The following is a 14105-nucleotide window of genomic DNA, read 5'->3' as shown; positions in this document are numbered from 1 at the left end:
TTGCAAATGTATCAATGCAGCAGGAGTTTTTTTGTTCAAGTTTGTTCGTGAAGGGAAGCTCAAAAAAATTTACTTTCAATCTGGACTTTTAGACAAATCACCCATCGGCCAAAAAAGTAAAGGACACGAGGATGTTCACCACCAGGGCAAAAGACATGTTGGAAGAGTCCGGGTTTAAAATCTCATTGTGCACTTGTATTAGTTTTTGGTGTCATCTGAAAGGTTTCAGATTAAAAATAAATACATCCCAGGCTCTTCTTTTCAATGTATCTTTGCCCAGGTGCAGTAAAGTGACAGCACATGTAAACTCAAAAGTGCAAAACTGCCAACAAAAACAGATGAAGTTACTTCTCAGATTTTTTAGTTTTCTTTTCCTGACCGCACCCTCTCTTCTCCTCTATTACAATCTCTTAGCTAGTGCCACTCCAAAGTCGAAAGAGGGAGCCTGCTTATTTTTTTTCTTCAACTTACTCTAAAAAATATAAAAAATAGTAATAATTGTACCGCTATTAAAAGACTGGTAACATCAACAAAGTTATACTTTTTACTACGAAAACATGTTTTAAAATCACGTTGTCATTACTTTGCCTCCTCTCTTGAGTCTCAGTCAGTCAGACAGTAACGTGCCGAGAAACACCACCAGGAACACCGTCGCTCTGACAGCCAGGCGTACTCTGAGAATATTGATCAACTGTGGGAAGGCACAAACCCCCCAGGCCAATAAATGATGGATACATCTGATATAGTTGTTGTGACACCTCTGACCCCCTGTAGCCGAGGTCAAAGGTCAGTCAGTGTTCCGAACCCCTGGCTCCGGTCCACGTGAGAGACCCAAGAGGTCAAAGGGATCTACGCTTCTGTCTTTTTACTCCAACAAAGGCAGAGTTGACTTGACAGACGGGGTTTCCCTCTCTGTTACTGCAGTTTTTCTGCTTCCCTTTAAGAAACTCCAAAGACGCTGTTGAGTCGAGTCCAGGAATCTCCGCAGGGAACAGGAAATAACGTTAAAGGTAGTAAATATTCCACTTTTTTTTGCTCTTTCACTCGATTCCTCCTGCAGTTCCTCGCTTATAGCTTCTTCCTGCCATCTACTCAGCACTCCTCAGCTATGGTACATTCAGTGAACAAAAGAACAAACAGGCTTAACCCAAAACGAGGATATCCTAATTTGTAAAACTTTTTGGTTCCCGCTATGGTACTGTTTCCTGCTGTCTGTCAGAGTCGACCACTGACGTCGATTGTTCACTCGGTTCGCTGTCTGCTGTCTCGACAGGGATTGTTTCTGAGTTGGCAGCGAACGGGTGCAAGATCTCTGATGTGGCTCGCGTCGCGCTGTCATAGGAGGGCGGGGACGAAATGGAGGAGACCGTCTCGGAGCGCTCTATCCCTAACAAACTCGAACCATAGTTTTCCCTCATCATGGTGGCGATCAGCCCTTCTTTCTCAGGTGCATCCTCCCCGAAGACCTCGCTGCCTTCTTCACCTTCACTTCCGACGTGTCGAGGTGTGGTGATCTGGCGGTACAAGTAGGAGGCGGCCTTCAACTGCCGCCTTACCAGGTGTCTGCGATAGCACCTTTGGATCACCGTGGCGGAGACCTCTTCCTGTTTGCGCCTCAGAGTTGTTGTGATTGGCTCATAGGAGATCTTAGACGGGTTGGCCATCATAAACTTCTCCTCCATCTGCTGCTTGAGGGCGTCCATCTCGCCCGACTCACCCAGAACACGCTTTGTGAAGGCAAAGAGGATGTCCAGACAGTGGATCTTGTCCCCACTGACCATGGGCAGGTCCATGGAGATCAGTTTGATCTTGTTAGGCTTGCTGATGCGCAGCGGCTCTGACAGCGAATCTGCAAAATCTGACAGCTTGGCGTACTCAATGAACTGCGTGGCCTCTGGGTCGAACTTCTCCCAAACCTCGTAGAACATCTCAAAGTCGTCCTCGCTCAGCGGCTCGGTGCTCTCCTCTGTGGCCACGCTGAAGTTCTCCAAGATGATGGCGATGTACATGTTCACTACGATGAGGAAGGAGATGATGATGTAGGTGACGAAGAAGGTGATGCCCACCGAGGGGTTCCCACAGTTCCCCCGGACGGTGGTGCCGGTGTGGGGGATGTTGGGGTTGCACTCCTCGGGGGAGTTGTTGAGGATGGGGCTGAGCAGGCTGTCCCAGCCAGCGGAGGTGGTGATCTGGAACAAGCAGATCATGCTGTTCCCAAATGTCTCAAAGTTGAACATGTCGTCGATCCCCGACTGCCTTTTGACATAGGCGAAGTTGGCCATGCCGAAGATGGCGTAGATGAACATGACCAGGAAGAGGAGGAGCCCGATGTTGAAGAGAGCAGGGAGGGACATCATGAGGGCGAACAGTAACGTCCGGATGCCCTTAGCGCCTCTGATGAGACGCAGAATCCGTCCAATACGAGCCAGTCGAATCACTCGGAACAGTGTTGGCGAGACAAAGTACTTCTCGATAATGTCAGCGAGCACGATACCTGAAATATAGATAAGAAGAAAAGTATATAACTCAGGTATTCTTGTACAGACACATACATTTTTAGCTTATAGACATTCATATGCATGTCCGAAGCCAGGAGTCAACTTTTTTTCATTTAACTTTGCACATTTTCATTGACTAACCAAGATCTATTTGCATTTTCAAAACTATTCAGTTTTAATTTCATCAAATGACAACTTAGCTTTGAACTTTCATAAAGCTGGGGAACCAGTGAGAGACAGATTTGTGTGATTACATTAACTATTCAGTGAAGGTTAACTGAACAGATACTACTGTCAGCTAGCCAGTGAGCCAACTGCTTCTGATTAGTGATGAAATGATCAGTTCCCAGCTCCCCACAGAGCTGCAGACCTCCAACATGGATGCTGGGGACTACAGTTACAAGTGCTTTACTCTCTTAGTCAATATGTTATTCATTAGTAGTTAGGCTCTTCATCCAGGCACGTTTTTCAATCAATGAGTCATTTTTGGTTAAATCAGCTACTAATCTGTCAAAACTGGAGCGTGACACTGTATTTAGAGCAGGTGAGTCAATCACAAAAATGGTCTGATCTTTAATAAGAACACGATTTGAAGGGGTCGTCCTGCAGGACGGATTTCATCTGCAGAGAAGCAGGAGAAACTATGAGCTGGATTCCCCCGCCTACATCACCTTAAATCGATTAGCTGAAGACTATTAGTTGACCAAGACTTTCTTTTATTTGAGGACATTCCTGTGAGATATCGAAAAGCCCTCCGTTTGGCCATTTCAGTCTTTATGTGGCAGGTCAGCCGTGATTACACCTTGAGTAATTGGTTCTGGAGGGCTGAGCCGTCGTTCCCTTCCAACGCTGTAATTCATCCATCTTTTCCTTGTTATCCAGGAATGATAAACTCAAAGAGGAGCTGCCCCCCCCCCACCCACCCTAAGACACCCACCCACCTCTATCTTTCATTCATCTCCCTGTGTTGAGTTATAGGTGATGTAAGGGATGAGCAGGGGGGAGTCGAGAGGGAATCACCATCACATCGTACATCAACTCAACTACACCCCCCCCCCCAACCCATCCTGACATCTTTCTCTCTCCCTCACACACACACAGCTGATATAACAGGTCAATCATGTTTGATTTGTCTCCAGGGAACGCCCCCTGGCAGCTCTGATTGCTGCTGTTACCTTCACCTCCCCCAGGCAGCCTCGTCTGAGCGTGCACACAAAACACATCCACGCAGGCACACACTTAATTACACACACATACAATCTTGTCACAACACTGATAGCTAAATTACCTGCTTAGGTAGCTCCGTGCTGCCTCTGTAGGATGTTCTGTCATGTGTGTGTGTGGTACTGTATATAACCATACGGGACCTTGGTACAGGGTAAAACATCAAGGCCACCCGGATGGTCACTTTGTTGACAAATAACTGTCAGGCAGACATTACAATGCTTCCTGCTGCCACACATGATGCCTCACTATATGAATAATGTGAAATTTTCAACATCCAGCTCAGTTCTACAAAATATTTTAGCCTCTTTTAGATCCTAGTTTTGGTTTTCTGGAACATTAACTGTCTGGTTCAGGTTCAGTGTTTTTCCATCAAACAAGCTTTGATGAAAACACCGTTGCTGGTGAGTCAATTGGTTAGTGGAGCATTTAGCAGCGGATCGTGTCTCAGGTCGGAGGGTCTGATTTTCCTCTTGAGCGCTCTCTAGTGGTCAAACAGTGCTCAAAGCGGACTTAAATCTTTTATTTTACTACGAGTATGATTAAGGATAGTTTGTCTAACAATAGCCGTCGTCATGAAGCAAAAAAAAGGCTTGTTTTAATAGACGAGTGGTGATTATGCCCGTCATTAATAAACACATATCAACAGAATATTGTTCTAATTTAAAATAGACACACATAGTTTAAAGTAAAAATACTTATTAATGTTAATTTTGAACAGTGCAGGTATTGTGTATGTGTACCTTACACATACGTCATGATGTATCTCATTATCGTTTGGAAAATACGGTCATGTTAAACCAGTTCAGTCATTTTAGTAATTTAGTTTTACTCTTTACACAACACTATATGTCCTTTTATGGTTGTGAAATCAACTTTTTGAAACCTTTGAAATCACCCGCTGGATAATAAAGTTTTCTTGGTTTGTGAAAATATCTATTACATTGAACTCACCAACGATGGAGAGAATGACGACCACGAAGTCGAAGATGTTCCAGCCGACTGTGAAGAAGTAGCATCGCAGCGCCATGATCTTGATGAGGCACTCGAAGGTGAAGACGATGATGAAGGCCAGGTTGATTTTGTTAAGGATGTACTCCATCTGGGGCGACTGCTCGTCCGTCTCCACCATCATGGTGATCATGTTGAAGAGGATCATCACCATGATGATGATGTCGAACGCCTGCTTTGCCACCAGGTCGAAGAAGAAGCCCTGCAGCGGGTTCTGGGGAGGGAAAGAGAGGATGCTGTCTGTTACTGATTGATGATTGAACATTTATTTCACACTTTCTTTTGCAACAATGGCAATATTACCCATTAATGCAAATAAAAACGTACCATAAACTCTCAAAAAGTGGCCTTTATTAACTGATATCCTGGTATTTGTACAATATTATACTAAGACCTTTATTCCTAATTCCTAATATTTTTTCCCCCAATCTTCCCTGTTTTATATGTGACCATATTTTAAAAGAAACCTCCCTGTTTTAAATGAATTAATTCATTATTTTTCCATTGCAAATACAACAACTTGCGTATATTTACTCGTTGTTACACTATACACTTCTACAGAAGTAATTCCATTAGGTACCACAACAGTCGTGCCAAAGTCATCTTCATTTCTCTAACAGAAAAGGTTTTTATTCACTATTTCTTCAACTTTGCCTTTTATTTAAATCTTTTGTAAGTTGGCAGCGATGGTTCCTGCACAGATGTTTCACATTAAAAGCCTTCCAGCCCGAACCTTTTAGACTTGTAGAAATGTGAAATAACTGCAGGAAGTGTTGTGTTTTATTGACAGAGCTTAACTATAATGGAAAAATTACGCTGATTTTACCAGGTCATCCCCGTAATCTTTACTTGTCTGTGTCAACAACAAGCCATAATTTGGCTCTTGGCTATTATTGGAATGCTGTCTTTTATTTGAGAATTTACTGTATTTGAATTTGACATCGAGAGACAGAGAGAGGAAGACGTAGGACTACAACTGCATTTTCACCATGTCAGCAGTTACTATTTAATAATTTTATTTTTCCTACCAATTATTTAATTGTAAGTTTAAACTACTGAACATGTTTTTTAAATGCGCTCTACAGATCGATTTACTTGATTTGAACACATACAAACATGGATGTTTCCATCACTGTGGATTAAAACAGAATAAATGTTTATATTTTGAAGTGTGTGGTGTGTTGGTACCAGAGGTCTGGGGATGGGCTTCTGAGGTTTCTTGGAGCCCAGTTTCTTCATAGCATTGTAGTATTTTCTGCTCCTCTGTCATGAAGATATCCTGTCCTCCTAAGTAAACAAACACAACAACAACAACTCTGTTATTTTCACCGAGCAGGACACAACAACATGTTGCTCCCGACCTCTCAAACTATCCTGCTCTTAATACACTCGGCATTTTGTAAATCTATAAACATAGTCTTTTACTTGCTGTGGAAATAAGATGGCAACACATTGTTATGTCTATTTATTTACGTGTTTTAGATACGTGAACGTCGTTTCTGCTGTGGTACTTATCTTCCTTTTCTGCTGGTTGAAGTTATCGATGATAACACCGATGAAGAGATTGAGGGTGAAGAAGGAGCCGAAGATGATGAAGATGACAAAGTACAGATACATGTACAGATTGATCTCCTTGATAGGCTGCTCCTCAACCTGACAGGAACACACACACATACACAGATCACATTAAAAAAGAAATACGCCTCTTTTTCCACTTCATACCCATTGATCATTCATTGTGCTCATGTCTCCTTCAGCCTCTCACATAATCACTTTTAGTGTTTCTCATTTCTTCCTCATTTTTTAATGTATTACTCTAGATCTAATACAATGTCTAACTGCTTTTCATCTTTTGCATATTATCTCTGATCACGAGCTATTCTCATCTCATTATTTTAATTTTCCATATCTCTTAAACATTAATCTGACTCATTTTACCTTTTTATTTTTACTGAATCTACAATTTTCCTTTAAATTTCGTAATAACTGAATTTCCTGTTATTGAACCTTTGTAATCTGACAGCATCTTTTTATTTGAGGTCTAATTTTACCTTTCTGTTGAAACTGGAAACTCGTGTTGGTTCATCCTGTTTAATCTGTGTTTTTATCTGAGCTCATCTCTTTTCACCTTTTTTACTTTTAATCTCATCCGGTGGTGTAATCTGACCCAGAGAAACATCCAAATTCAAACTTACAGCTCGTGAATCCACAGCTGCATACATGATGTCCATCCAGCCTTTGAAAGTTGCCTTGGAGACAAAAAACATCAGATAATTACAATATTACCATTAACTGTTGGAGTAGTTGCAAAATCAATCTGAAAAGCACAAGATGATTCATGGGAACAGGATGAAATAAGAAAATGTAATTATAATAACTTTTCTTCAATCCTGGCTGTTCTTCTAATGAAAAGCGAGAGAGACTGTGAGCTCCTGTTTTTTGTTTCTTTGTGTGTCAAGTGTGTTCTGAGTTTCTCTGCACCCCGTCACAAAGACGACACCTGCATATTTCCTACACTTAAGTGAATATCTGAACAAAAGGTATCTTAAAGCAGCTTTCCCATTTTGGCAGAAAATTAGCAGAGAGAGAAAGAGTCCGAGCGCCATGAAAACACCACCGCAGTTTTTCTCAATGAAAGATCAACACGTCCTTTCATGGACTTCCTTCCTCAGCAGGGAGGGAGCAGATGATTGAGATTAAAAAAGGTGAAGAGAGGAGAAAGAACAGGTGGCAGAAAGGTAGGAGAGGAAAAAAAGATGCAGATGTGAGGTAACAGCATAATTTGGATGAGTGGGCGCCTGCCGTCCGTCACTCAGACCTAAAATCATCTCGTCGCCAGGAGTTACCACCTGTTATTATTATAAGGGCCTGTCGGATGTGAGCGAGACGGGGCATGTTGTAAAAGACAGCGCGCTTAGTAGCCAGAGATTTTTAACGGATGTGAAGACGTTTACGGGTGGCGGTGTCTCAGTCATCAGTCTGCAGCCACACTGAACCATCTGTTGATGAAGAGGTTTGCTGCCTTTCGCAAACAGTTTGCATATATGTTCAACAGGAGCTGAAGAAAGTGGCTGATTAATCAACAAGGTCAACAGAAAAATGATTAACAAGTTTATGGTAATTAATGAATTGTCTAGGTCAATTTTAAAGGATAAGCACCAAATTTTATCTGGTTCCAGCTTCTCAGTTGTGAGGATTTGCTTCTTTGTTGTATATTAAAATAATAAACTGAATAGTTTTTCGGCTTTAGAGTCAAGAAAAACAAGCAATTCCATGATTTTAGTAAATTGAGATGATTCTTAACAACATTTTTGACCAAATATTGACTTTAAAGGTTCATTGGGTACGTTTTAGTGGCATCCAGTGGAGACGGTTGCAAATTGCAACCAACGGCTCACTGTGAATTCACGTGCTCCTCGGATGGTCCCATTTCCCCAGTTGTGAAGTCGTTCTTCTGATTTCAGTGTGAGGTCATGTGCTTCTAAGTCTGAATGTAGAATCAACATGGACGCTACTACAAAGATGTGTTAGATTAGCATTATCAGAGAATTTTAATTTCTAAATCCAACAACAAAAAGGCTGTAAAAACTGTCAACATATAGTCTTCTTGTAATATTTTTGATATAATATGGACTTCCCCAGGCAATGTTTTTATTATTCGTGTCTTCTTATATATGTGTACTGTTCTGTATACTACTTTATGTCCCATGTACACATATAAGGAGAGAAAAAACATTCTGAATATTCTGACACCACATGTGTAGTCCCCCATTTGTCCAAATTTCTCTTCTTTTCTTACTTCTAATAAACCATATTACTACTACTTCTGCTTGTTTTTCATAAGTATTCAACGTAGGGATGAAACGCGCTATGAAGAGCAGTTTGTCTGTTTGGGATACTGTAGAAACATGGCGGCGAAACACGGCGATGTTCATGTAAGAGGACCAGTGGTGTATGCAGATAAAAAATGTTCTAAGGTAATAAAACATAATGGTTCATTATGTAAGGTCTTTACACACCACTGAAAATATAGTCATAATATAATATTGCATTTGTGTCAATAGATCCTAATATCACACACTGAACCTTTAAGGAATGTAATAAAAAAAATGAACCATCAGAACAAACAGGACAATTCAGAGTTGCAGATGTCCACAAATCCTTTAAACTGAGCTCAGTAAATTCTCGCCCTGCATCATTTTTGCAGCGTGGAGCTATTTCCAGATGCTAATGGAAGGGTTGCCCCCGCCAACCATTGCGACGCATACACGGCGAGATGCTGAGTGACTCGTTTCCAGGGAAACCGTACTCTCAACAACTCTCAAGATCTCCGCGGCCTTCTCTCTCTTTCCATTAAGAAATCCGTAAGACTGCGGTTTTTCTTTCCATTTTTTCTCCATCCCTTTTTTACACTATTCTTACTTTCCTCCTTCTCCAACTCCCACTTCTCTTTACCCCTTCTTCCTCTCAGCCATCTCTCCTTTACTTTCTTCTTCTGTGCCATCCTATCTCTCTTTATACACATATATAAATACATACATACATCTTATATATATTATATGTTATATCTCCATCCTTTTAATCCTCTCTCTCCTTGTATCTCACCTATCTTTTCTCCATTTCCACCTTGTCACATTTCCTCCATCCACCCAGCATCTGTCTGTCTTCACTTTCACTTAAATCCCTCTCTCTCCCTCTTACTTATCTCTTTCCTCCATCTCTCTTCCTTCACTGCTGTTTCTTTCTTTCCATTTGAACTTAAATTTTCTCCCTCCCTCCCTCCCTCACTCTCCCTCCCTCCATCTCTCCATTTCCCTCCCACTTGGCTGGAGTCGCTCTAAAAATAAAAGCCTCTCAGACGCTGATTGATTGGAGGCTCTCAGGACTCCCGTTGTGGGCGACAGAGAGCGAGAAAGAAAATAGAGAGCTGACTAGAGAAAGAAAAAGAAACAGAGTAAGGAGGGAGGAGGAAAATGAAGGCCTTGTAAGGAATGAAAGCAAAATGATTGAGAGATGGAAAGAGTGGAGTTGCCTTGGCTCTAATTGGCTGTGTTCATGTTGTGTTTAATAACAGATGATGGAGAGACAATGTGGGAGGAATTGAAATAGAGACAGTGAAAAACAACAGACGAAAAGCACAAGGGAAGTTTGGAAATGCAGAAACTAAATAGAAAAATTATAGCAAAGACCGCAAATAAAAAAAATGATAGAAGGAACGAAAGACAGAAAGTAAAAAGTGATAAAGTCAAAATCCCACCGCCTGAGAAGTTTTGACAAAATAGTTTGAATGCAATTTTTTTCTCATTTTATATCTTCATTTTACTGTTCAATATTTTCTTCTAAATTGTATCTTGATAAATGATATTAAAAGTCTTTAAAATTCTGTTTCAAAGCCTTCATCATACTTATAGAATATAACTTTTGAGGAAGACACTAATCCCTTATTTGAGTTTCACCTCATAATTTTAGCAGACGTAGATTAGAAGATTTTTCTGTCAGAATCAGACATAAACTAGGACGTGTAATGTATGTTTAATGTAGTTGGCACAGTCCTTCACAGTTTGTTCAAACAGGAACAATACAGAGGTCATGAGCTCATACAGCCTTTGAAAAGAAAAAGATGGATGAGGGGAGGGATGGATGAAGAGAAAAGGTGAGAGAAGGAGGAGGTTGAATGGCAAAATAAATGTTCAAATGTACGCTAATGTGATGTTATTTAAAGTGAGCCTGTGTAACTTTTGAACAAAGTGTGTTTTATTGCCAATGCATCAAGTTAATGTATAAAAAGAAGAAAAAGAAGAATGTGCTATTTCTTCTTTCAGCATATTTTATCTTTAATGCCAATAATATGTGTTAAATTAAAGATGAAAACACTCAAGTGGAATTTAGTCGTCCTTCTACATGTTGGAATGTAAGATAATAATTATATATGTGAGAAAAGTATGTATTGGTTGAGAAAATAATTTATTATCTTTTAATTTTGTTTTGCTCACCTGTAACTCAAAAACTATCTATCGCCCCTGGAGGTACAAAGTGGTATTACATAACAAGGGACGGGCCGGGGCTAGCTGGTTAGCATGGTACATTAATAAACACTTAAAATGTCCCTATATTTGCTTATAACTACATTACAGTTTGTTGTAAATAATTTAAGGTAAGTGTTGATATTTCCTACCTTCATTTTTTTTTTTGCAACAGTGCCATTGTGTCAAGTTGCGTGCAGTACCTGTAGTGTAGATGGCTGCTTTTTATTGATTAGTTATATTTATTGATTTATATCTAAACAACAACCTCATTAACATTCATTGTATAAATACCTCAGCCATTGTATACAATACAAATTATTACACACTGATGAACTGTACACATGAGTTACATAATACATTCACATCTATGGAAGCCCATATTTTCAAATTGCAACTACAACTAAAGTAAATACATAAATAAATGCATTTTTTTCTGGGAATTTCTTTTCATATGTTATTAAATTATGCTTTAAAAAATCCCTAAAAATGGCCCACCAATACCTCTAAACTGGATTATTTATCATTGTTTATCTACTGTTAATTGAGGTTCTTATCTTACTGTAAGTGATTTTAATGTAAGTAATTGTTAAATTTTGATGGACAAAGAGAGAGAGAGTAGGCAGTGAAAAGAAATTAAAGCAAACACGACAAATGGAGAGAGAAAGGGAGGGCGAGCGGAGAAGTGGAAAAGTCAAAAGTGAGTGTGATGAAGAACAGGTGTGGGAGGAAAATTAAGGCTAAGACATCAAATGGACTGAACGAAAGAAGATCAAGGCAGCGAGGGAGGGGGAAGAAGCAGAAAAGTCAAACCACCTACAGTTCGTGGAGGAGACACTCTGTTTTAATTTGTTTGATGGGCAGGAGAGGATTTTTCACGCCATTTTGTCCCCCATTTCTTCACTTCAGCTCTTTGTTTTCTGTGAAAGCTTCATACAGATGCTGCGGTGACAGATTAACACAATGTCCTTCACCTTCACCTACAGCATTGTTCTGCAATGCAGCTTCGGTTTGTCCGGCTGCACTGATATCTGAAGGGGGTGGGGTCGACCCCGGGGATCTTTATATGACATGGTAGGGGGATGAAGAAATAAAAAGTTTCAGAGATGGAGAGCGTTTGTGACCAACAGCAGTAGTGTCTGTGGGGAAATCTACATCCTCCTCACCTTATACTCCGTCACATCACCTCGTCGTGTCACTCTCTCCAGATCTCAGGGGTTTGCATGCATTATTTTTTATTTTTTTAAACATGGAGGAGTGTGTTTAAGAGTTCAAGAGGACAGTGTGTTAAAGTGATCATATTCGTGTTTCAGTTCTGGGGCAAGACAAGCCCCGACCCACGCTGCAAATGAAGCACTGGAGTTGTTTTTTAACTGTCTAAAAGCCACTTAAAAGGCTCCTAATGTATCATGAATCACTCTGCAGCGAACCCTTCCTCTCTGTTTACTGTCTGACAAACAAAAATGGCCGATAGTGTTCTCATCATCCACCAGCTTTAAAAAAAAGTGTCCATGATTCTTTGATCAAATTAAGTATTAGAGTTTTAAAGAAGAACCTGTGCAGGAGTTTTTATGTGATACATTGGCCATCATATAGGCTACTTGTCACAGCAATATCATATCAGCATACTGTATGTTGGCTAACAAGTAACAATAGAAATACCAATTCTGATTGGCTGGAAGGTGCGGATATTTAATAACCGGGCAGTAAAACCAGACAACCAGTTCTAAATGAATACGTCAGTAATTGACTGTGAGGCAGAGCTCAAGAGCTTGGAGCTAGGGTTTTTTTGAGTAACCACCACTACCAACAGCCAGAAAAAGGGATAAATGGCTTCCCGGTGAGAACCCCTCAAATTTAATTTCCTATGTGTTTGATGTTTGTGGCAGAATGCAGCGATATTATCTATTCTTGAGATTGAGAGCAATTTCTGTTTCTCTCCAAGCAGCCTTGTGAACCATTTCCTATTTAGCTCCAGAAATTGTGAGGCACGGGAAATATATTTTATCATGTTTAAAAGAAATGTGTTTAAATATACTGTCTGTTTTGACCAAAAAATAAATCCAGTATCTGTCGGTCTATAGTGGGAAGGATACAATGCTGCAAAAAATCCCCATTAAGTAATTTTTTCCTATGAGTCCTAAAAAACTGTCAGTGGGGTTCTTGAAACTTGTTTCCAATACAAATCAACCTGTTCTGGGTCACTAAAACAAAATAAAGCAGAGTGCTGCACTATAATCAAGACAATTTAAACATGATATTAAGTTAAAATACTTGCATTTAGATTTATGTTGAACATTTCTATCTAACTCTTAAAACTTGGTGAGCTCCAGACTCGCCTTCTCTTTGTAAATACCCCCCAAACCCCCGACGCAGTCTCTCACCACTTGCAGCAGAGCCAGGTACCCGGCCCCCACGTTGTCAAAGTTGACCTTGACTTTGGTCCAGTAGTATTGCGAGGTGTCGTTGCGCGACTCGCACTGGGACTTGTTGTTGATTTCGGAGGCCTCGTGGACATAGCCAGTGCGGTTGACGCAGCGGCCGAACTTCCCGGCGAACAGGTTGACGCCCATGATGCTGAAGATGAGCCAGAAGATGAGACAGACCAGCAGCACGTTCATGATGGAGGGAATCGCCCCGATCAGAGCGTTAACCACCACCTGGACAGACAGAAACACACGGAGTCACACACATACCAAACACACTTCTTACATGTGCAAATACTAAATCTTAGGAAAACATCAAGTTTCCAGTCTGTTGCTAGTCAGGTTTAACAAACACCAATTTCTTCTGTATGTGTTCTCTGTGTTTTATTAGTGATTGGGACACATGACTGACTTTCATAGAGTTGTGAAATGGGAAGAGTTATTTCAGGTGTCCCGGGTTCTGGAAGTACAAATCCCTTCCTTTCCTCATGCACAATGTTAGGAGACTTCAAGGCTTGGATGTGTTAAAGATGAGCAAAGGTTTTAAATTTCTGGTTTATCAAAAGTATAAGGCGCCTGTGGACATAAAAACTGAAGGGGAGAAGTCAACTATGAGTCACAAGATGCATTTCGATTAGTAATATCCTACCACAGAGCTTTAAACTCTACAAAATAAAACAAAAATACACTTTTAATTAAATTTATATAACTTTTATTACCAACTGCAACAATGAAGTATTTTGAAATTAAAACAGCTCTGATATGTATTGTTTAATTCAGAACAATCCTCCAAACTGGAAAAGAAATCATAACCTCTCAGAAATAAAGTTAATTTATGAAAACTTAGTCATAACATAGTGTGGTTAAATAATGCAGGAGACTCGTGTGTTTCTATGTTTAGGGAATGGGAATTTACAGTTTGA

The 14105-nt window shown here is 40.3% G+C and overlaps 2 protein-coding genes across 3 annotated transcripts in view; both read right to left on the bottom strand.

The window, feature by feature from the left end:
* Positions 1–14105, bottom strand: part of LOC119893815 (NACHT, LRR and PYD domains-containing protein 12-like) — a 636326-nt gene that overhangs the window by 82766 nt on the left and 539455 nt on the right. The gene's annotated exons all lie outside the window — the stretch shown is intronic.
* Positions 532–14105, bottom strand: part of LOC119896424 (sodium channel protein type 4 subunit alpha-like) — a 212026-nt gene continuing 198452 nt past the window's right edge. The window contains 7 exon segments of the mRNA XM_038709856.1: positions 532–2494; positions 4677–4947; positions 5922–5988; positions 5990–6024; positions 6249–6386; positions 6929–6982; positions 13141–13416. Of these exon segments, the coding sequence (XP_038565784.1) occupies positions 1191–2494; positions 4677–4947; positions 5922–5988; positions 5990–6024; positions 6249–6386; positions 6929–6982; positions 13141–13416 (2145 nt within the window). The 3' untranslated portion in view covers positions 532–1190.

Source organism: Micropterus salmoides, unplaced genomic scaffold (assembly GCF_014851395.1).
Source record: "Micropterus salmoides isolate LMB-PRFRI ecotype aquatic unplaced genomic scaffold, ASM1485139v1 Ms_hic_scaffold_1, whole genome shotgun sequence".
Classification (NCBI taxonomy): domain Eukaryota; kingdom Metazoa; phylum Chordata; class Actinopteri; order Centrarchiformes; family Centrarchidae; genus Micropterus; species Micropterus salmoides.
This window is presented reverse-complemented; position numbering and strand designations above follow the sequence as displayed.